A 23971-nucleotide genomic window follows, 5' to 3' on the forward strand; every position below is an offset into this window, starting at 1 on the left:
ATAGGGAAAGTTTTTAAGAATCATATATCACCTAGCAGGAGGCACACCGTTAGAAGGGTATTTTCAACACTAACAGAAAATAATTGTGAAGGCAATTTAGCTGACAAGAATTGTCACAGGGATGAAATCACGCCTTTTAATGAGGGAGAATTGTTGATGTAGATGGGTATGAGTCATATCCATAGCAAGCTTTTAAGTAAAGTTTTACATATCCTTTAATGGAGGTTGGAGGTTATTCTTAAGCATGTCTCCCTTACCTAATGGAGATCCAGGGTAATGCATATACTGTATAACCTGTGCTGATTAAGTGCCAGGCACAATTCTAAACACTTTGCAGGTATTAATCGCAAGTTTATAAGGTATGTACTATTTGTATCTTGATTTTAAAGTGAGGAAACTGAAGCCTAGAGAAGTCATAAGTTACTTGTCTAGGCCTCACAGCTAGTAAATGCAGAGCTGGAATAGTCTCCTGGTGCTCTTTTTCATGACACTGTCTGCTATCCTATTGCAGGAAGCAGGGTGGGCTCATCTCAGCCCTTTTTACTCATTTAGTGTCTTTGGGCAAGTCACCCAGCTCCCCAAACTCCATCTTCCCTGTCTATGGGACAAAAGGCTTCCTGTACCTATTTCACAGGCTGTGAGGGAAGGAAGAGCACGTAGAATGAGTGGATAGAGCTCTTTATGAACTGCAACACCAATGTGGGGTGCCGACTTGGTTCCAGGGGGTAAATGGCTGCATCCCAAAACCAAATAGCTCTGATTTGTGGATCTGCTTTACATGATCATTCTTTTTTTTTTTTTTTTTCTTTTTTGAGATGGAGTCTCGCTCTGTCACCCAGGCTGGAGTGCAGTAGTGCAATCTCAGTTCACTGCAACCTCTGCCTCCCGGCTTCAAGCGATTCTCCTGCCTCAGCCTCCCAAGTAGCTGAGATCACGGGCACGTGCCACCATGCCTGGCTAATTTTTTGAATTTTTAGTAGAGATGGGGTTTCGCCATGTTGGTCAGGCTGGTCTCAAACTCCTGATCTTAGGTGATCTGCCTGTTTTGGCCTCCCAAAGTGCTGGGATTACAGGCGTGAGCCACCGCGCCCTGCCATGATCACCATTCTTTTAACATGTTGGTGATTGTATACATAAGTAATAATCGACTCTACTAGGAAAAATGTATTCCCACAAGAGGGAAATTATCGCATATTCTGTACATGATATCACTTTAGTTAAAATAGAAATAATGTCTTTCTAAACTCACATTCCTCTAGCATTCCTACTCCTACCTTCCAGACCTAACCACTGCTATTCAGCCACCTGAGCTGGAGTGCAATGGTGGGATGTCGGCTCACTGCAACCTCCGCCTCCCTGGTTCAAGCGATTCTCGCTTGAAACGATTTCCGTGCCTCAGCTTCTCGAGCAGCTGGGATTACAGGCGTGCACCACCACGCCTGGCTAATCTTTTGTTAGAGACGGGGGTTTCACCATGTTGGCCAGGCTGGTCTCGAACTCCTGAGCTCAGGCAATTAGCCCGCCTCGGCCCCCCAAACTGCTGTGATTACAGGCGACAGTCACCCTGTATTTATAGGCGCCTGGCCTATACTTAGGTTCTCTTTTGCTCTCCAGATAGCCTTTTGCCTTGAACCCGCCTCACCTGTTTGGAACTGCCACACCTCCGGACTTCAACCTGGGGCCGGGGTGCCTCAGGTGTGCCTGCAGGGAAGAGAAAAGAAAGCAGAGACATCGAGATCTAGATTCTCTCCTCAAAGAGAAAAAAAATCCTCCTCGTGGGAAGTGGGTGCTGATTTAAACATCAAAGACAACAGGTAAACGTCCATTGTGACCTTCCACGCTGTAGCTAGGCTGACAGCAACACTATGGGGTCTTCAGCAATTGCCGCCTCCCGCCTTCCTGCGCCCCCAAATGCCCCTTTCACCTGTTTCTCTCTGCAGCCCTCAAACACATTGGACCTAAATTTCCTGAGCTCCTGGTTTACATGTGAATGCACAGCACGGCAATTTGTTCCAATGAGGAGCCCTGAGGTTTGCGCCAGCCGCTCTCAGGGGTAAATTTTGTGCCGAGCAGGATGTTCAAGACAGACTGCGCGCCGGTTTCGGGTACCGCCGAACATGGCTTCCCTGTTCCGTTTCTAATTTACAGCCTGAAGGTAAAAAGTACACTGATTAAATCCATGTTAGGAGGAGCAGCGGGGGCGGAATAAGCGAGCTGGGGAGGCGGCCGCGGGGCTGCCTGTTGCCCAGCAACGATGCCAGCCGCAGCCTGTGCTCCCCCAAAAGCCCGAAAGCACCGCGGCAGGCAGCCAGGAAGGAGGATGGGGCAGGGGTGCCGGCGGCTAAAGGAGATGGGGGCGCAGAAACCCCTATAGGGACCCATGCAACCCGCTTTCTCACCCTGGGAGACTACGCAAGGCTTTTTTGTTTTTTTTTTTGTTGTTGTTGTTTTGATACTTATGTTCGAAATCAAAAAGTGCACTGATCAAATCCGTATTAGGAGGATATGATTTAATCAGTGTACCGTTTAAATCCCCCCACACCCCTCCCCCCGACTGCCCTCTCTCCCACTTCTCATTGGCCAGCAACTTTCCAACAAAGGCCCAGTGGCAAAGACAGCCAGCCTTTCCCTGCCTGGCTGGTCAGTTTCTTTCTGAAAGAAGCAAAAGGCTCAGCTCCAGCTTTCGGGCCTAACTGCTCAGCAGGGCAAGTCAAAGTCCCTGTGGCTGGCCCAGAGGGCCTGGTAAGCTGGAGAAGCTGCGAATGGCGAAGCGTAGGTACCAGCTTTCACCATGAGGACAGCGCCCTCTGCTGGCAGTATCCTGAAGGGTCAGTTCACCGGGCTTCTGGTCCCCGCAAAGTCTTGAAGTCTGCGGTGCTGATACGGAACAAATGTGGTGAGCTCATTCTTGCCCTCTGGAGAAATAACGATATGGAAGGGAGAAAACTGGGGCAAGAAGACCGAGGGAAGATAGCAGGTCCATTGCAGGAGGTGTGGCCTTATTTTTGGGATTCTTCTGATCTGGCAAGGACGAGCACAAAAGCCTCATATTTATTTCCCCACGGAAAAACCCAGCGCACAACCAACGTCCAGTTTAATGGGAAGATGGAAGATGCCCCTACTCCTACCCCTGTGCTCCCCACGCCCAGCCGGACTGGGGATGCTTTGTTTGAAATACACAATTCCCATTGGCTGAATGGACATGTTAGCTGTGTTTCTTTTTTTCTTTTTTCTCTCCTTTTTTTTTTTTTTTTTTTTTTTGTTTTTGTTTTTGAGACAGGGGTCTCACTCTGTCACCCAGGCTGAAGTGGTGGAGTGTATGGGCGCGGTCTCGGCTGACTGCAACCTTCACCTCCCAGACTCAAGTGATCCTCCCACCTCAGCCTCCCAAGTAGCTGTGTTTCTAAGAATACCACAACGGAATAATGCAGTAGGGTGCATACAGGGCAAAACGCAGAAATTAGTAGCTTCCATCCAGAACATGTCTCTGGGTGTGTTTACTAGGCTAAAGACCTTGGAGCAGAGGCCCTGCCCACTGTGTTCAAAGGGGCAAAGCAAAGCATAATGTTAGAACCCGCAAAGGCCTCAGCAGGAGCCCCATATGTTTTTTATAAAAAGGCATAATGTGAGCATTGTTCTGTGCTCAATAGCACAACTGTTATAACAAACGCTTTTGGTATGAATACAACCATTTAAAATTCCCAACCAGTTGCACTTGGTGACAATACGCATCAGAAAACAAGCCCAGGAGCACAGATTTCTCACTTGGGGGTCAGTTGGCTATAAATGCACATAAACATGCCTTTTAATGTGCCCAACTTCCAAAAATACACTGAATATTTGTGGAACAATATTGTTGGCCCCAGCATTTGCAGCTACAAAGGCTGAAGCAGATTTCAATGTGTATATCTGAGAACCTAACTTTGATTCTATATACATGGGGTGGATACACAAGTTGAGGAGTCCTATGTGTCATACCACTCCAGCCCCCAACTGCCCACGCCCAACCATGGCCCACCCTCAGATTACAACCACTGCTATGTCTCCAGGTCCTTAGTCCCAGCATGGAGGGTCTTGAGGTCTCCCACCCCTCACCTTCAGCTCCCACCCTCGACTGCCCGCCTCAGGCCTGGCTAACCCAGTGGTATCTCTGAAGGAGAGGAGGATAAACAGTGTTGATAACATAACTGGAAGAAGAAAGTGCTTTCTGGGTCTTGGAATGAATGTCCCCAGATGTCCAAGTATTCTGAATATTTGTCAGGGCATTTAGGCAGCACAGCATCTGAGCCCATTTCAGTAGCTTGAGTCTTGAAAGGAGACAGGACTCCTACTTCTCTACTGAAGCTGGGATGTTGGCTAGAAACCAGCTACAGAATCCGGACTCAGCCAATCAGACCTAGGCCTTTGTGGCTGTGACACAGTCACTGGAACAGTTAGGAAATACTGGTGACAGTGGAGTTGAAAGCGCAGTATTCCCCTGGTCCCTCCTGTTTTCAAGCCAGGTTCTCCAGACTAACTAGACATTGGCAGGGTTGACTGATATTCTGCCAGCAAATCCCTCTTCTGCTCTAGTCAGCCAGGGCTGGTGACTGTGTAAACAAGACCCCTCTCACTCCTCCCACAGCTGTGCTGCAGATGACACACACACTTCTCTTAACAATTTTTATTGAAGAAAAAATAGGCTGCTTTGCACCTTAAGTGCTCCTCTGTCTTCTCTCCTCCCTCCAACCAACCCCTGCCAGCCCCACACTCTCATCACAAAATGGGGGAATACTGCAGTTTTTAAGATCCATAAATTAATTACCAAATAATCCACGAGACCTGGGTGAGGCCACATGAGAACACTTTGGAGAAGTATCTTTTTTTTTTTTTTTTTTTTGAGACGGAGTCTTGCTCTGTCGCCCAGGCTGGAGTGCAGTGGCGCGATCTCCACTCACTGCAAGCTCCACCTCCCAGGTTCACGCCATTCTCCTGCCTCAGCCTCCCGAGTAGCTGGCAATACAGGCGCCCGCCACCACGCCCGGCTAATTTTTTATATTTTTAGTAGAGACGGGGTTTCACCGTGTTAGCCAGGATGGTCTCGATCTCCTGACCTTGTGATCCGCCCGCCTCGGCCTCCCAAAGTGCTGGGATTACAGGCGTGAGCCACCGCGCCCGGCTGGAGGAGTATCTTAGAAAGGCCTGGACTGGGTCCTCCCCAATCCCTCAAGGGAAAAGCAGAGACTAAATCAGCATCACCCCACTTACGTGGGTGAGAGATAGGGGCGGTGCACCCCACCCTCTCCACCTATAACTATGTAAGGAGAAGAGGGAAGGGCGGCTGAACTGGAGGACAGGTCCCTGGGGGCCGCGCCGGGCTGGGAGACGGGGCATGATGGCCAAGGTCGTCCCTGATGGCGTCCAGTTGGTCCTGAAGGAGGCGGATGCGCTCGTCCAGGTTGCGCTGCTGGGCCAGGACGGCGGCCTTGCCCGCCAACAGGGCGCAATAGACGCGCAGCTCCTCCACCGGTAGTGCTCGCACCAGCACCTCCCGCACGGCCCGCTCGCGCCGCGCTACGTGCTCCTTCAGCTCCTTGGCGTCCTCCTCCTGCCGCTGCAGGAGCCGGAGTCGCTGCAGCAGGGAGGCCTTGAGCCGCAGGAAGAGGCGCCGTGAGCCGGGTGAGGGCGCCGCCGCTCCCGGAATGGTTCCAGCCGGAGACAGCAGGCCCCTCACCGCCCTACTCGCTTGCAACCTGAACCCCTTTTACCTGCTCATCAGGGTCGCTGTCTGAGGCCGCCCGGGCCAGGGCGCGGCGCACGCGCGCCAGGCGACTGCCCAGCAGCAGCAGAAGGCCAAGCACGCGCTCTAGGTCGGCCATGAACCGGCTGAACCGCTCCAGCTCCTGAGGGGCACAGGCCTGGCGCACTGCAGCCTCCAGAGCCGCTTGGCGCCTGGCCCACGCTTGTGCCTCCCCCTGCAGCCGCTCCTGCTCCGTGTGAAGGTCCTGAAGCATCTTTTGGAGGCGGGCAGCCAGCTCCACCTACAGGGAAGGCTCAAGGCTGGGGCCAGGCTCATGACTTCCCTGCCCAGGCTCTGGACTCCTACCCACCCCCAGCCTCCACCAGCCCTTCTCCACTCACTTTCTTGCCCTGGATGCTGTTGTTTGGTGCAGGGAGCCCCTGCCCACATGGCTGGTCAAGCACTGGGTGGGTGGCAGGGTTTTCAAGCCTTGTCTCCTCCTGAGGAGCTGGCAGGAGCTGGGTGAAGCTGAACTGATAGGACCTGGGAACAAAACCAGAGCTCCCTGGGTTTCCTGTCCCCAACTTCAGGGGCTCAGTGTCCAGAATCCCTAGTACACCTCACTCACCCTGGCTCGAAAGTACTGGCAGCCTCCTCTCCAGCCTCCCCACAGGCAGGCCACATTGCAGCCCGGACCTCTGCTAAAGGAATCAGTCCATCCAGCAGGCCCAGGGGTGGCTCTGGGCTGGGCTGGGAAGCAAGAGGGTCACATAGAGAGGGATCTAATCTGGCCAGCTCCTGAACCAGCTCCTCGAGGCACTGACTAGGCCATGTGGGCCTGGAACCAGGCTGGCCAGTGCCCCTGGCTAGGGCAGTATTGTGAGAGGGACCTGGAGTATCATTGCCTGAAAGTTCCAAGGCATCAGCTGGGAGAGGTTTGAGGAGGTCACTCTCTGCAGCTGTGGGGGGATTGGTGGTCAGTCCAGTGGGGTCAATAGTTGGGATGTTATCATTTGCAGTCCCAGTGGGGGTGTGGCTTGTGGGCCTGGAAATACCTACAGAACCATTCACCCCCTGCCAGCAGTCATCTGCCCCTGCAGTTCCTGGACACTCATGGAGCGGGTACTCTGTGGGGACTGTAACCTGGCCAGTTCTTTGGCCTAAGCCAGTTCCATACGGCTGGTCAGAGGCATGGACACTGGAAGCAGAAAAGACACTGAATCAGAAAAAGCTCCAGCCACAAACAAATGGTGGCCTCCAAGGGCCATCTGTCCCTACCCCCATCACCTGGAATCCCAGGCTCCAGCTAGGAGAGCATTCCCACCCCTCTAGCGTTTTGTAGATGTGTGTGTCAGGGGGTGCCTCACGATGCTTGGAAGCAAGAGGGAATTACCTGGCTGGGGGCCCCTGGGAGGCATGGGGGTCTGGTGGTGATCTCATTCTGACCAGTGGGGCCTCTTCTAGGAACACTTCATCAGGAAGGGAGGGGAGCCAGGCAGGCACAATGCAGGTCTCTGAGACCCTCTGTTCACCGTCGGCAGGGCTGCTCTGGGGTAACTCTGCAGGATACATCACCGCAGCCTCTTTCTGAGGCAAGAACCTGGAGGCAGGGACCCCATAGTGACCACAGTGAAAGGAAGGAAGCTCTTGGTGTTGCACCAGGGAGACAGTAGGGTATTTGCAAAATAACCAGAAGGCTCAGACTGAGGGTAGGTAGGAAGCCCTTTCATTTTTGGGGCAAAAGCTATGCAAGCTGCTTCCCCCCAACTTGGTCCAGAGTGGTCCGTGTCTCTCACCTGGAAAGTTTGGTCTGAAACAATGGTCTGGGGGTTTCTGCTCCTTGGGGAACAGCCTGGAAGGGTGAACAGTCGACTGAAATGTGGCTCAAGTTTTGTTTCCCAGATGCTCCCCTCACCAGCCTGCATCTCCTGACTTCCATACCTGGACAATGGGTATGGTCCCTCCTGATCCTCCCCAGGAACCCAAGACTTCGCCTGAAGCGCTCCGACTCCGACTGGCGGGCCTGAAGGCATCACCGAGCTTCAAGGACCCGGAGTCCAGGTTCATGGAGCCTTGGGGTTGCGTCTCGGGCAGCCATCCGACCTGGTGATCTTCAAACTTAGCCAGCGCCGGATGCTGGAACTCCAAGGGCTCGGGCCCAGGGAGGCCAGAGCTGGAGCAGGCCTCACCCAGGCATTCCCCCGCCGGCCCACCGCCCCGACCCACACGATCCAGCTTTCCTGGCTCTGAGAAGCACCACTTCCGCTGCTGGCTGGCGAGGGGACCCCGGCCGGCAGTTCCTGGCGCGGGAGCCCGGGAGCGCGCCGGCTCCCCCTCCCCGCCCGGGTGGCTGAGCGAGGCGGAGCGCGGGTGAGTCGCCGGGGGCCGCGCTGGGACAGTGGGCCGCAGACGGGCGGGCAGGCTCATGCGGAGCTCCTTGCGCTGGAACGACGTCTCCCGAAGCACTCGCCGCTGCGCGCCCTGAAGCCGCTGGCGGTAGGCGGCCCTCGAGGCCGGCGGGCTGGGCGGCTCGGCAGCCTGCGCCGCGGCCTCCGCCTCGGCCGCCAGCGCGTACAGCAGCGGGGTGGCCTGCCTGTTCAGTGGCCCCGGGGTCCCCGGGACCTCTGTTGGCTGCGGCCCACTGCGGGCTGCAACCGCGGGCCGGGGCCGCGGGGATGTGCAAAGGGCAGCGTCGGGCGGGGCGGGGCCCGGGCCGCCCCAAACCACACGCACGTAGTCCCAGTCTAGGTAAGGAAGGAGGTCTGTCCCCGGCGACTGCGTGCGCGGCTCGGGGCCGCCGGAGGCTGCGGAGAAAGAGCTGTAGGCCGAGTCCGCGCGCATGGACAGATGCCACAGGTCCAGGCCGCTAGTGGACGAGGCCGGGGAGGCGCGGTCGCCCCCAGGTCCCAGGGCCTCCATGGCTGCGCAGATGAGTGCTGAGGCTGGGTGGCTGCGTGGGTCCTGGGAAAACACAGATGTGGTGCCGGGTGAGGAGCTCCGGGTGAGGGCTGGGACAGCCTGCTGGCCCCGCCACCACGGACGGCCAGACACTTACACTTCCCCTCCCTGGTCACACCGTCACAAGCGCTGGCATCCCCCAGATTTTGGCAGAGTCACCTTGGGATCAGAGGTGGCAGAGGAAGTAGGACCAGTGCCAGGGAGCACCTCTGAAGGTTGAGGGCCCAGCTCAGGGGAAGGAATTGGGACCAGCTCATTCCCTGCCAGGCTCCCCTTGCCCACACAAGCAGCCTTTACCCTGAGACCTCCTGGAACGCTGAGAATGTACCCATGTTCCTTTCCTCCCCAACCCTGTTCCACCCAGGCTGCTTCCTGGCCGTTCTGTTCGCTTCTCCATGTGATCTTTCCGTGATAAACAATGGTCAAGAACACTCTTGTGACCTCAGGGGAGCTAAGAAAGGAGGGGTGGGGGAAGACCCAGGGCAAGGGGCAGAGGCAGCTTCACAGCCTTCCTCCCTCCCTCTGTGCCTGTTATGTTCCAGGTGCTTTATATAAATATTTATTTTGATCGTTGCAACTGCTGTCTGCATTTTACAGACGAGGACAATGAGGTTCTGAGAGGGAAATGATTTGTCCAGGGCCACACAGCTGGGACGTGGCAGAAGCCTGCCTGGAATCCAGGCCTGCCTCCACGCTCACTGAAGCCAGAATCAATTTCCTAGAAGCAAGCCCTGCTGAAAGGCAGTTTACCATCCCTCCTGTTCCCCAACAGCCTGAATCCTCCAAGGAAGCCCACACTCCACTATGGGAAAGTCACCCCTACCTCCCCATACACTATTGGCAGATTCCAAAATAATCTGGTCCCCACTTCTCAAACTCTGCTTTTCGTCTAGGAATGATGGGCCGACCCCCATCTTTGCCCTGCTTCTATTCTTGCTTCTCCTGTAGGACTCAGCTTAGAGGTCTCCTCACTTTTTGGGACTCCTACAGTGTGCTGAGCTGACCTCCACCCCACACTGTCCCTGTTGGCTTGCTTCTGATTCCCTCCTCCCATTCCCACCCCTGAGCTTCCTGAGAATGGGCCCTGCTCTTCCTCATTGCTGCACTCTCAGTGCCCAGCAGAGTCCCTGGTGTACAGTCAATGTTAAATATTTGGGCCGGGTGCAGTGGCTCACGCCTGTAATCCCAGCACTTTGGGAGGCCGAGGTGGGCGGATCACTAGGTAAAGAGATCAAGAGCATCCTGGCCAACATCGTGAAACCCCATCTCTACTAAAAATACCAAAAATTACCTGGGCGTGGTGGCACGCGCCTGTAGTCCCAGCTACTTGGGAGGCTGAGGCAGAAGAATCGCTTGAACCCGGGAGGCGGAAGTTGTAGTGAGCTGAGATCGCGCCACTGCACTCCAGCCTGGCGACAAAGTGAGGCTCTGTCTCAAAACAAAACAAAACAAAACCCCAAATATTTGCTGAATGTCAAGGGAAATAACAGATTTGCAGGGAGTAGATGTAGGGGTGGCCTTGGTAGAGAAGGAAGAGAGTTCCTTAGCTTCTGCACACGCTTCTTCCCTCCCTATTAGTCTTTTCTGGGGAAGAGGACAGAATGGGTGAAGCACTTGCCACCATAGACACTGGCCAGGTTCCTCATGCAATATTAGGTACGAACAGAGCAGGCAAGCACAGCTTGGGGCAGGACTCACCAGAAATCAATCCCTTCTGGTCCTGGGAGGGGGATCAAGGGTAAGAGTTGAGTGGGTGTGCCTGCGTCAGGGTAAGAGAAATTTTGAGGCTTGGGAAAGGGCAGTGTTGAGGTTTGGGGCTCCCTATGAACTATGGAGACTTTTGGGCGCTGGCCTCCATTCTCTGAGCTGCTTGGTAGGGAGTGCAGAGTAGGGTGGCCCATGGCTAGGGTGAGGACCAAAAAGCAGGCTTATTTGAGCCTCCTAGACACTATCTGGAGCTCAGAGTCACCCTCCACCCACGTCCCTGAGGCCCAGGATGTTACAGATTGCTGGTTAGGGCAAGGATGGGGGTTAGTGGTAGGAGGATATGGTGTTTCCTAAAAGGGAAAGGCAGTACCTACAACATTCCCAGGAGAGGCTCTCAGCAGACCTAGGACCAGAACATCTTGATGTCACCCACCTGGGGGCATTTGTATATGCCTACTAAGCCCAGGAGCTTAGCCCTCACACTTAGGGTTGGGGACCTCTTTTGCAAAGTATTTCCACTCTAAACTTTAGGAGGACAAGAAACTACTCTGAGTAGCAGCTCCTGGGAGGACAGTCACCTCATCTAGGAAGCCCACCCGACTGCTCAGACATTAGCCCTTTCTCTTCCTACTCTTTCTGAGTCCAGCTTGGGAGCACTAGCTCATGTCACCCATCCTGCCCATTTTGGCTTGCTGCAGCTACAGATGGGGATCACCAAATACAAGATGTTTCCTCAAAAGAGGTCTTGAAAATCTATGAAAATCTATCTTATTTGTGAGTTACTATGTTAAAGGATTCTGAATTCAGCAAATAAAAACAGCTTGAATGGGCAATAAAAATGTGTCTACACATGTGTTTCCTTATTGACTGTAACTTGTTGAAGATGCTTTTGCACTGGTGGCCCTATCAGGTTGATGTTCACGCAGGCTCCTCACAGTGGGTGCTTTGCAGAACCTACCATGCCAAGAGGGCCCAGCTGCTTTGGTGTGTTTTGGGGGGCCTCAGCACAAAACAACAAGGCATTTTCATACTTGTCTGGCTGCAGGGAGCCTCTTGCAGTCCAGCCAGCCCCTGTGGCTGGGGGTAGCCCTACCTTAGGGGTCCCTGCCTCAGTGGCAGTGGCACCTGTGGGCTGGGCTGCTATGCCTGTGCCGGCTGCTGAAAGGGAGTTCAGAGGTGGAGCTCAAGGAGCTCTGCAGGCATTTTGCCAAGCCTCTCCAGAGCAGAGGGAGCAACCTAGACTCCCCGCTAGAAAGACACCAGATTGGAGTCCTGGGAGGGGGAGTTGGGCTGGGCATTTGATGTATACTTGTCACCTGAATGAAGGAGCCAGAGAGGAAGGAGACGAAGATGAGATTGGCCTTCAAAGCTAGGGGTCTGGCAGGTGGAGGCACCAGTCTGAAAGGAGGAGCTGGGGCTGAGGAATTGTCAAGGGGGCCAGTGCTCCTTCAGTCTGGGCTTCATGGTGTCTGTGACAAGTCAGGCAGCAGTTGGGATGTGGCTCTGGAGTTCAGCAGGGGAGGGTAGACCAGGCAAGACCCAGGTTTTTAGTTAGAGGTTACTGGGGAAATAGCTGAAGACAGTTTCCGGTGGATAAAATCACACCAAGGCAATGGGAACAGATCCAGGTAAGGCGACCGAGGAGGCACAGGAGAACGGACAGCCTCAAATACAACGAATGATCAGGATTTACATCATACCTCCCTCAAGGCCACCTCACATCTGACCTCTCTGTGGAGGGGCTATCCAGGCCGCCCCTCCCAGCGGGTCTTCCCTCAGTACTGGGCTCACTGTGTAGGCGCTGTCTCCCTGTCAGACTGAGTTCCTGGGTACTGGACCACGTCTCAAACCCAGTACCCGCAGCTGGGTCTGGCTAGGCGAACGTTCTGGGAAGTTCACCGGCTCTCCCTGTCCCCAGCGTCCCCCGTTCTCCCAGCCTGTCCGCGCTGACAGCGCACCCCACGCAGCATCCACGCTCCGAGTGTGCGACTGGTTTACGGGCTCATCGGTCGCTGCACCCCAGATGCAGAGTCTCTGGAGACCCGAGCTCCGTGCCATGCACAGGAAATGCAGGAAGCTGGCGACACCCGGGGAGAGGCGGCCGCGGGCGTGGACAGACCCGGTTACCTGGGGTTCAATCTCTGGGAGCCGAGGCACGGGAGGGAGAGAGGCGCAGGCTCCGGCGGCCGCAGGGGGCGGCAGAGACACGCGGAGCGGCTCGAGAGCAGATGGCCGCAGCCCCGCGCAGTTCTGGGCCTTTCCCGTTGGGTTCACCGTCGGGGAAGGATCGCGCGCAGGGGACAGCGCGAGCCCGGGAGGGAAGGACCCGGCTTCTCCAGATGCTTGGCGACAAAGGGCAGGAGCGGAGGGTGGCGGAGTGAGACCTCGCTGCGCGCCGGCGCCACACACGGCGCCCCCGGGCCACACGCGGCGCGCCCAGCCGCGCCCCTGAGCCGCGCCGCCAGCTTAGAGTGGGCCGCCTCTCCGCCCCGCAGCTCTGCAGCTGGGAGAGGCGCGCTGGGGTCCGACTCCACTGGCGCAACCTGACGCGGCGCCGAGCCAGACACGTCCCGGCCGAACGATGCCCGGGCTGCCCCGCGACCACCGCCTCGCCGCCCGCAGCCCCGCCGGCCTCCCGGGGGAAGTGGACCCAGCCGCCCGCTTCCCGCTCCCCCGCCCCCGCCGCGTACCTGAGGCTCCCGCCGAGACGCGCTCCTGGGCCTTCGCAGCCGCGCGGTGACATCAGAGCCCCGGGCTCTGACTCCGACCCCACCTCCAGGCTCCGGCCGCGGCCGCAGGGGAGGCGCCACGTCCGGCCGCGGGGGCGGGAGCCGCAGCCTCTTGGTAGCGTCCGCGCGCCGGCCCAGTCCCAGGTCTGAGGGTGGACAGTGCGTTCCCGCGCGGGCCACAGGCCTCTTGCCCCAGGCCGGAGAAACCTGAGCGAGGTGGTGGGAGGGCGACTACGGCGACCGCCCACCGGCCTCCAGCGCGTCCGTGATGCTCGGGGGCCGGGTCCCTGGGGGCCTGACACCTCCCTCGGTGGGGAGGTCCAGGGAGGGCCCTTAGGCGCCTGACGGCTACCCGCTTTCCTCCCCAAGCCCGGCCAAGAAAACAGAGCTGCCAGGGCCTCGTGCCTCCCACCTATCCCGCTGAGTAACTCGGCCCTTGATCAACTCTACCCCCAGACCCTCATTTCCAAAACTCTTCCAGCTCTTTGACTCCCACCATGGGCTCTTGTCTCCTGTTCCCTGTCCCATTTCTTTCCATTTCTCCCACTACCCAGCATGGTCTGGGCCCTCCAGCCTGCTACCGGGGTGGGGGAGAGGGGGGCGGAGCACGGGGAAGCCCCTGGACTTGTGTGCACCTTAGCTGTCCTGAGTGTGTCCTTAGGGAGCTGGACATATGCATACCCACTAAGGCTGGACGCTGGCGCTCGAGGCCCTCACCTTCCAGGATCTCCATTTTCCAAAGAACGCTCTGCCTGCACCTGCCACTGAGCTCTCCTTGCTGTGTCCTCAGGCTCCCCTGCCCCGACTTTCCAAACTCTGTCCTATGAATACCACTCTGCCAAGAAATGCTCCGTTCCTGAGAGGGGCTGGGGGCCCTTTGATGAGCCTCTCCGGCTCTCAGGTCTCTGCCTTTGTCCTCCGCTGCCCTCCCCCTCCCACAGGATCAACAGGGCTGGGCTCAGGGGCTGTGTCCTCCCATGGTAGTATCCCTGGCAAATAAAGGTTTATTGGTGTTAATAACCAGGACTCTGAACTCTGGCCAAGAGTCAAGGTTGCCACTTCCTAGGGACACTGGGAGCCTGAGGAACTCTGTCTTCTTGGGTTCGGAGGCAGGAGACACCTGAGCCCGACTTCTGAGAGTGGTGCCCGCTGGGCCCTGCTCCTTCTTCAACACCATCTGGACTCAGGCACCAGCTTCAGCTGGAGCTCTAGGCTTTAAGACAGTGCCTAAGAACCTTTCGGCTTTGAAAGACTTTTGTTGTTTGTTTTGCTTTTTTGAGACAGAGTCTCCCTCTGTCGCCCAGGCTGGAGTGCAGTGGCCCGATCTCTGCTCACTGAAACCTGCGCCTCCTGGGTTCAAGCAATTTTCCCTGCCTCAGCCTCCCGAGTAGCTGGGATTACAGGCACCGGGCACCACACCCAGCTAATTTTTGTATTTTTAGTAAAGACGGGGTTCGCCATGTTGGCCAGGCTGGTCTCAAACTCGTGACCTCAGGTGATCCACCCACCTTGGCCTCCCAAAGTGCTGGATTACAGGCATGAGCTACTGCACCCAGCCTGAAAGACTTTTAATATTTTTAAGACCCTGATCCACAGAGTCTCACAGCAGCATCAAAATAGAAGAAAGACAGCCCAGCAAACAACAACAAAAAAATTTTTAATTGCTCATGTTGGCTGGGGCGGTGGCTCATGCCTGTAATCGCAGCACTTTGGGAGGCCAAGGTGGGCAGATTGCTTGAGCTCAGGAGTTCGAGACCAGCCTCGGCAACATGGCGAAGCCCTGTCTCTACAAAAATACAAAAAAAAAATAGCTGGACGTGGTGGCACGCACCTGTAGTCCCAGCTACTTGGAAGGCCTAGGCACAAGAATCGCTTGAACCGAGGAGGCATAGGCTGCAGTCTGCCGAGATCACGCTACTTCATTCCAGCCTGGGCAACAGAGTGAGATTCTGTCTCAAAAAAAAAAAAAAAGGTTATGTTTTTTACTTATATTTCTTGAAAACTATGGGGACACAGTGTCCAGAACAATTCTATTAACCCACTCCACCCACCTACCACTCACCTCTTGCACACACTAAGCAACTCTCTGCTAGGGACCATGAGGATGCAGTCCAGAGCGATTCTTATTAACCCACTCCACCCACCTACTGCTCACCTCTTGCACACACTAAGCAACTCTCTGCCTAAGTCCCCAGAAAACTGAAATCCCGCCTACCCACGTCTCTCTTAACCTCTTCTGTTCTGAGAAAGAGAAAAGTAACCCCTAACATCTGAAAGGCCCAGCTGGACCTTGGTGTTGCCAGAATTTGACCTGACATTCACAGCAAGGCCTTACTGTTGTCCCATTGGACATAAGCCATTTCACAGGGCATCAATGTGAGACAGGGCCGTTCTTTAACAATGATGGATCAAGACAAAAACAACAGCACTCTAATCATGTCTAACACATACAAAAGCATGAACCTTGTCCAAGTCACAAAAATGACCTAGCTAATGAGTGCCTGCTGTCCTAGCTAATGTGAGTACCTGCTGCTTCTTTACCAATTGCAGCTTTAGCCTCACTCTAATCATTCCTCTTTCTAGATAAGATTTATTAATATACCCAATCATAGAATTACTCTTGCTTCTTGACAGCATCCAGCACAAAGGAAAGTTCTGCTTCTTTAACCCTCTTGAAAAGCACTAACCCAAACCCAGATCCTCTAAGTCCTTTCTAATGCTCTCTTCCTGAGATGCCACGTGGTTTCCCATGCTACGTGTCCTCTCTCACTTCAACAAGCAATGAACCCAACTTGTTCAACTACAGGTATGCTCGTGGTGGTCTTTGGCTAGGGGGCACTGACACTTCCTATCTCATTATTACAAAAGCACAGAGAATCTTGGAGAGGAGAAGGGGGAAGAAACTGCCACAAAGCTGGAGTCTCCCTTAGTGATGGTGGTTGGGGGGTGAGTGTGCATGGAGAGGGTGGAAACGTGCACATATGCTTCCAATACATAAAGAGAGGTGTCTGCACCCTTCAGTATCTCAATACTTTCTCAGGCCTGGGGGAGTTCTTTTGAAGAGACCCTTAGATGGCTGTGTTTAGCTGGGATTAGAGCCACAGACCTTGCTGTTCCTGGCCAGGCCCTATATCAAGGAGCTGATAGGTGGGGAGGTGGTGGGCCTCCACTCCACATAGTTTGGCACTTGTAATCTGAACTGATGACACCAAAGCAAAGCAACTGCCCACCTCACAAGTCCCTGTGGTTTCTTGCTTTGATGCCCACTCTCTTTGTTGGATATGGTTAATGTGATGTGACTATGAGTGGAATACTAATGACCACTTCTTTAGTGCCAAGCACTGTGCTAAGTGTTCTATGTATCTTTTTAGCCCTCTTACTCCTCAGAAGTAGGTATCAGTATAACCCCATTTTACAAGTGAGAAAGCTGGGACTTAGAGACATTATTTTGTCAAGGTCAGGTAGCAGCTAATAAGCAGTAGAGGCAATACTTAACCCCCTAATGTCTGGTTCCAAAGGCCATGCTGTCATGTAAACATGAGCAGTGTAAAGAACTGTATGTTGTGGATATCAATGCAGCCTTCCTAGGAGAGCAGGATTTGGACTTCAGATTGAGCAGAACTCGCAAGCGAGCGGGAAAGATGAAACAGTAGCAGCAGTGAGACTCCAAACAGGACTTCCCCATCTCTGTGTGTCCCCAACAGTCCAACACATATGAGGGCTTAGTTTCATATATGATTTCCAGGGGTTTATTGTAAAGGACTTATAGAAACATTTCTTTCTGTAAGTACTTTTTTTTTTTTTTCAGTAGAGATGGAGCTGGGTGTAGTGGCTCACACCTGTAATCCCAGCACTTTGGGAAGCTGAGGTGGGAAGATCACTTGAGGCCAGGAATTCGAGACCAGACTGAGCAATGCAGTGAGACCCAGTCTCTACCAAAAAGAAAATTTTTTTTTTTTTTGAGTAAGAGTCTCACTCTGTCACCCAGGCTGGAGTGCAGTGGGGTGATCTCAGCTCACTGCAACTTCCGCCTCCTGGGATCAAGTGAGTCTCACGTCTCAGCCTTCCAAGTAGCTGGAATTACAGGGGTGTGCCACCACATCTGGCTAATTTTTGTATTTTTAGTAGAGATGGGGTTTCACCGTGTTGCCCAGGCTGGTCTGAACCCCCGACCTCAGGTGATCCACCTACCTCGGCCTCCCAAAGTGCTGGGATTACAGGCATGAGCCGCCGTGCCCAGCCTTCACCTTTATTTTTTTCATTTGAAAGTATATCTTAGAGTTTATTCAAAGTAAGTACATAGGTTTTCTTGTTTGTTTGTTTGTTTGTTTTTTAAGACAGGCACATAGCTATGCATTGCATGGGCACAAATAAATTGGGTTAAATAACCCTATTATTGGACATTTAGATTAATCCAGTCTTTTGCTATTACTATTTTAGTAACAAATACCCTTGTTCATTTATTTTTGTTCACATTTGTAAGTCCACTTACAGGATAAATTTCTAAAAGATGAATTGGTGGGTTAAAGTGTAGGTAGTAGATTGTACTTTACAAAGACAATCATGAAAAAATTTTCCACCTCCCAAGCTTTTCTACAATGTGACTTTACCACTACTCTACCCAGAAGAGGTGAGGTCTATTTCTCCATCCCCTTGGATCATGAGCTTAGGGGTGACAGTAACTGTTTTGACCAACAGAATGTAGCAGAAGGTATGTTGGGCTAGTTCTGGACATAGCCTTTAACTGGCCTGGTAGCTTCCACTTCTTGCCTCTTGGTAGTGCTACTACTCTGAGACCACTAAGCTATGAGAAATACAAGCCATATGGAGAAGCCCAGGAGTATGAGATAGCATGTGGAGAGGGAAAAGAGAGGCCAAGGAGCACTTAGGCATTGGACAGGCAAGTAACCAAGCCATCTTGGAAGCGAATCCTGCAGTGTCAGCCACCCCCGCTGACACCATACTGATCAGAGAAGAATTCCGCAGCCTAGCTCTTCCTGAATTTCTGACCCTCAAAAACATGAGCACAATAATTATAAAAGTGCAAACTACTAAGTTTGGGGGTAGTTTGTTACATGGTAATAGACAACTGTAACAGGGTACATGAATTTTCTATTTTGATTGATATTGTCAAATCACACTTACAAAGAGGCTATACCAATTTACAGTCCCATAAAAAATGTATACAAGCGCACTGAGACGGTTTAGATCTGTGTCCCCACCCAAATCTCATGTTCAGTTGTAATCCTCAATATTGGAGGTGGGTCCTAGTGGGAGGCAATTGGATCATGGGGGCAGTTTCATCATGAATGGTTTAGCACTATCCCTGTTGGTCATGATAGTGAGTGAGTTCTCATGAGATCTGGTCATTTAAAAGTATGTGGCACCCACCCCTCCCCCTCTCTTGCTTCTGCTCTGGCCATGTAAAAGGTACCTGCTTCCCCTTTGCCTTCCACCATGATTGTAAGTTTCCTGAGGCCTCCTCAGAAGTGAGAGTCTGCATTTCCTGTACAGCCTGCAGAACCGTGAGCCAATTAAACCTCTTTTCTTTGTTAATTACCTAGTCTCAGGTATTTATTTACAGCAGTGTGGGATCGCATTAATACACTCACTAACACAGTGCATTATCAAACTTTTTTTAGACGGGGTCTTGCTGTGTTGCCCAGGCTGGATTTGAACTCCCAGGCTCAAGTAATCCTCCTGCCTCCGCCTCCCCAGTAGCTGGGACTACAGGTGCACACCACTGTGCTTGGCCTTTTTAGCTTTTAAAGTGCCATGGACCATCCTGGCAGCCTTAGTGCAGGTCAGAGTGTGTAAGTGTTCCCAGTGCCATTGAGACTTGGGGTGATCCCCTTTGCCCACCAGTCTCTGTGGGACCAACCCCTGCCCTCTGGGGCCTCAAGTTTCCCTTCTGCAGAATGAGTGCTGTGGCCAACAGCTCCTGGGCCTGTCCCCTGCAAGCAGCCTGCCACTGCAGGCACATGCCACCATGCCTAGTGCATTATCAAACTTTTGGATCTCTGAAATCTGAAAGGTAAAAATAATATCTGTCTTAATTTATATTGCATATATTATAAATTAGACTACACACCATTTTGTGTATTTTAAAGCCATTTGTATGTGATCTGGGATCTGTCAATTTTCTTTGCTCATTTTTCTATTAGATTATTGGTCTCATTGATTTGTAAGACCTCTTTAGGGCTGGGCACAGTGGCTCATGCCTATAATCCTAGTAGCATTTTGGGAGGCCGAGGTGGGCAGATTGCTTGAGCCCAGGAGTTGGAGACCAGCCTGTCTCTACAAAAGATTCAAACATTAGTTGGCCATGGTAGCACATGCATGTAGTTCCAGCTACTCCAGGGAGCTGAGGCGGGAGGATCACCTGAGCCCAGGAGGTTGAGGCTGCAGTTAGACATGATTGTGCCACTGCATTCCATCCTGAGTGACAGAGTGAGACCCTGTCTCAAAAAAACAAAACAAAAAAAACCTCTTTATATATTAAGGCGATTAACACTTTTTCCTATATGTGGCAAATATTTTTCCAAGTTTGTGTCCTTTGATTTTGTGTGTGGTTTAACAGTGGATCTGTAGTTCATAGGTGAAGCAACAGATGTGGTTTTGTTTGTTTTTTTTTTTTTTTTGAGATGGAGTCTTGCTCTGTCGCCCAGGCTGGAGTGCAGTGGCGCAATCTTGGCTCACTGCAAGCTCCGCCTCCCGGGTCCACGCCATTCTCCTGGGACTACAGGCGCCTGCCACCACGCCCGGCTTATTTTTTGTATTTTTAGTAGAGATGGGGTTTCACCATGTTAGCCAGGACGGTCTCAAATCTCCTGACCTCGTGATCCGCCGGCCTCGGCCTCCCAAAGTGCTGGGATTACAGGTGTGAGCCCCCACACCCAGCCCAGATATCTTTCTTTGAGGCAGCAGCTACATCGCTGGGCTACATAGCTGTCTCAATAATTCAGAGATGGTAATGTACTGGTTAAAGTATATTAGAGGTCACAAACCTTTCAACAAAATCATGTTGTTTATTTTTAGAAATTCAACAAAGCGTGAATTATTGCTTATACACAAATGTCTACCTAAACTGTAAATGTTCTTCTGGGGTAAGTTTGTTTGCTTTCCAATTATGCACTGAATTCACCACAGTTGTCTAAAGATAGGGCTTTATAGGAAAGTAGAAAGTGCACAAGAAGAAAGTGCAGGGAGAATGAAGATTGCCTTCCCCGGTGGGGACACCTGACAGGCAGGGCCTCTTGGTGAGGCTGGGTGAGGGCTGACTGTTCCAGAGATTGAACCAGATTCCCTTTCAGATCAGCACTTCCTGGAAAGGAGTGCTGGGCTGTCACGTCCCCATTAAGTACACATATGTCACCTTTTCCCTGCAGACATTGGGTGACACCCAGCCTCTGTTTGCTTTGGTCAGAATGACTTGACTTTTCTACTCCAGCCTGGCCCCCAGCCCCAGGCCTGAAACCATTCCATCCTTGTGGTCTTCATTCAGATGTTACTCACACATCCTTGGACGAAAGAGGATTCATGAAAAAGATGGATACAGGCTTCTTCTTCTCTGCCAACTTCAGTGGGCCCCGGACAGATAGGTGTGGGCAAATAAGCTTTTCCACTTTGCTCTTCTGGTCCCCTAAGGTTCATTTTGGTTTTCAAGAAAAGAAACTATCTCAGGCTCTGAACTCGGCCCCAAAAGCATTGCTTAGAGAAGGCAACAGCCTCCTCAGGCCCAGGAATGGCCAGACTGTCTCTCTTGTGTCCAGATCATAAAATGGGATGAGATAGTCTCTAAAAAGCCCCTCTCCTAAAACTGTCATTCTGTTTGAGCTAAACCTCCCAGATTTCTGCTTGCTGAGGAGTCACCCAGAATATTCAATGGAAGAAAAATCCAATTTGTGAGCTCTGGACCCCAAGCTGCACACAGAAGCTGCGTGATGGACTTGGTACAGAATTAGGTCACAGCATGCTATGTGCATGTGGATGAATTTTGGCTGGTGGCTCAGGAGACTGAGAATGCATGCCCTAAACATTCACCTAGAAAACTTTCCTGATTTAACTGTGGTGTATCTGGTCAGTTACTCACATAGAGGACACTTTGTTCTAAAACCCGGGGGTATGCCCAGCATTCATCACAGTCTGGGCACTGTGTTTGTGGTCACATTTACCCCTGGCAGGGTCCTTAGGTCCTAGTTAGCAGCTTTTTCTACTTCAAGGGAAGCAGCAAGAAAAGTAAAAGACAAAACAAAAAACAACATAGCAAGTTACTTTTGACTTTCCTAGCAAATCACCTAGCAAGATGAAAGGGGAATGTGTCTCTTAACTGGATGACACCAAATGAATTATGGGGCAAAGGGCAACTGACAGCAACTGCCTAGGAATGGCAGAGACAGATTTATAGACAGGCTCATTGCCCACCCTTGATTTCTCAAAATGAAACAGGGAGAGAAAGGTGTTCTTCAATTTGGTGTATCCCAGAGATAGAAAATCAGTGAAGTAGGAAAGAGTGTGAGTTTCAAAGTATGGTGACTTCAGTTTGAATACCAGTAGCTCTATGAACCTGGAGATGTCCCCACCTTCCTGAGCCTCCATTTCCTCATGTGTAAAACAAGGATACTACATACCTGCCAGATAAAGATTAAAGGAGATTTGATCACATAGAGTAGTGCCAGGCTCACAGTGGGCCACCAACAAGTGATGTTAGTTATCATTATTCCTCACTTGAGTTTCTCCTGAGAAATACAATCTCAACTAAACCCCAGTCCCAATTTTCTCTCTAAGGACTGGTTTATCCACCTGGGGTCTCCCGTAGGTGTTGCTCATGCTGCTGGTAGTTTCTCTCCTAAGCTTCACTCACCATTCCGGCAAACAGGGCTGTAAACGCTTTGTTCATATTGTGTAAGTCTTGGGGAGACAGAACTCCCCCTCCTGCTTTGAAAGCCAGCCCAGTCACTGTACAGGCCTGAGACCTGGACTTAATCAATTTGATGCTTCTTCCAGAAGCTGGGACTCTTACGCGAGTAAAAGAGAGACACTGGGACAGGTGAGAAATGATCACGAGTCAGGAGGCGCAAGGACAGTAGCAATCCCGGCCTGTCCCCTGCTCTTGCTGCGCAGGCTCCTTTGTTCTTGTTTATTTTCACAGCCTGGTTCTCCAGCCTTCTAGTCAATTCTGTGAACCACTAGGTCTCCTCCCAATACATTCCTTTTTTGAATGAGTCAGGCAGAGCTGCTTGCTATTGTTTGAAACGAAGAAGTTTCTAATGTGGAGCCAAGACACCTTTTTCATACTGCCAGGCAAGAGGAAAATCCAGCCTGTTGAGATTTGGGTGTTGAGAGCTGCCCTTTCCCTGGGAAAAGCAACTACTAGCAAAGAGGGCAAGAGAGATTTCCATAGCTGCCCCAGGGTTCAGGGGAGGCAGTGTCTCTGCCCTTTGATGTTGCTGGAAATCCTCTAACAACGCTTACACAATCTCAAAACTAGCAACTCAGGAAACAGGATAAAGCAGTGCAAGAGAAATACAAGGCAGGCAAGTTCCTGGTTCAAAGTCATAAACATTTGCCATAAAAATGAGAACAAGATTTCCCTTGATAAACAAAACAAAGGCAAGAAAATGTGGAGATTGGTTGCTTTTTCCTCTTGCTGTACTAAGGAGGGTTGACCTTGATTCTACCTTTTCTTCGCTCGACAGCATAGGCAAAAAGACTAAGCTGAAGTCAGGCCAGGGAGGAGACATAGGCGTCCATCCCATAGTTACCCCAACAGGGGACTGGGTGTGTCCTGACGTTTCCTTTTTTCTTCCTTTCCCCACTAGCAAATGTCCCTGATAAGAACCCATCATGATGCTGAGTTACATGACCCCTGAGCCAAGTATCACCTCATCAGTGAAGCCTTCTTTGATATCCCCAGGTAGAGTTCGTTGTTCCCAGCCCTACATAATACTGCATTGGAGAGTATGTGGTCATTTAGTTGTCTGTCTGCCTCACTAGACCTATAGTGAGTGCTTTGACGGAAAGGACTATGCCTGGCAGTACCAGGCTCAGAAGTAATCTCAGAGTTTGTTGAATAAAATGAATGTGGGAGACCTGACTTCATGTGAACAGCTGTGTCATTCCTCTATTCTGTGAGTTCACAGTTGATAGCAACATGCCAAGAATGGCCTTGGCCTCCAGGCCCCGTATGTGTGTTGGTGGGGGGTATGGGAGTGGGAGAGTCCATGCAAACAGCATTTAAGGCACCAAATGGCCCTCCTAGGGAAGTGATTAAATTGAATAAAAGGACTTATTTAATTAGCAAGCAATTATTGAGTGTTCATGTACCAGTTGGCCCATACTTAAGGTAAGAGGCAGTGAACACATGTCCTAGGAGCCAGAAAGGAAATCAGCAGTACTCCTTCCACCAAGAGCCATTGCTGACAGCCCCTCTCTGCCCTGGCATCAGCCAGGGCCTGATGGCTCTGTCCATGAGCAGACTCATTGTCAGCCCTCACTTGGGGAACTGACTTTTTTGTTTAACTTTTTTGGGGCTTTCTGGCAAAAACCAGAAAGCCTGCTAGACAAATTCTAAGAGCTGTAACACTGGGAACCAACTTTTTTTTTTTTTTGAGACAGAGTCTTGCCCTGTTGCCCAGCCTGGAGTGCAGTGGCGAAATCTCAGCTCACGGCAACCTCCGCTTACTGGATTCAAGTGATTCTCCTGCCTCAGGCTTCCAAGTGGCTGGGATTACAGGCATGAGTCACCATGCCTGGCTAATTTTTTGTACTTTTGGTAGAGACAAGGTTTCACCATGTTGGTCCCAAACTCCTGACCTCAAGTGGTCCACCCTCCTTGAACCAACTTCTAAAAAAACAT

The 23971-nt window shown here is 52.1% G+C and overlaps 1 protein-coding gene and 1 non-coding gene across 15 annotated transcripts; both read right to left on the reverse strand.

Annotated features, from left to right (window-relative positions):
• Nucleotides 1-4648: 4648 nt before the first annotated feature.
• On the reverse strand, nt 4649-14115 carry SHROOM1 (shroom family member 1). 14 transcript variants are annotated; one of them, XM_054684571.2, is made up of 12 exons: nt 13831-14115; nt 13075-13320; nt 10755-10787; nt 10376-10436; nt 9969-10105; nt 7661-8680; nt 7516-7571; nt 7113-7319; nt 6348-6917; nt 6121-6262; nt 5748-6020; nt 4649-5626 (listed from the first exon to the last, which is right to left on the reverse strand). In XM_054684571.2, exons 6-12 carry the CDS (start codon nt 8636-8638, stop codon nt 5294-5296), a joined length of 2559 nt encoding a protein of 852 aa, XP_054540546.1. In that variant the 5' UTR covers nt 8639-8680; nt 9969-10105; nt 10376-10436; nt 10755-10787; nt 13075-13320; nt 13831-14115; the 3' UTR covers nt 4649-5293. The 14 variants fall into 14 exon arrangements, with proteins under 14 accessions (XP_054540546.1, XP_054540545.1, XP_063667588.1 ...); XM_054684570.2 differs by lacking the exon at nt 10755-10787; XM_063811518.1 differs by lacking the exons at nt 13075-13320; nt 13831-14115 and adding an exon at nt 11701-12761.
• Nucleotides 14116-23640: 9525 nt separating this feature from the next.
• LOC112209318 (U7 small nuclear RNA) lies at nt 23641-23700 on the reverse strand. The gene has a single exon (XR_002944061.1). It is a non-coding gene; the product is annotated as a U7 small nuclear RNA (small nuclear RNA).
• Nucleotides 23701-23971: the final 271 nt, after the last annotated feature.

This window comes from Pan troglodytes, chromosome 4 (assembly GCF_028858775.2).
Source record: "Pan troglodytes isolate AG18354 chromosome 4, NHGRI_mPanTro3-v2.0_pri, whole genome shotgun sequence".
NCBI lineage: Eukaryota > Metazoa > Chordata > Mammalia > Primates > Hominidae > Pan > Pan troglodytes.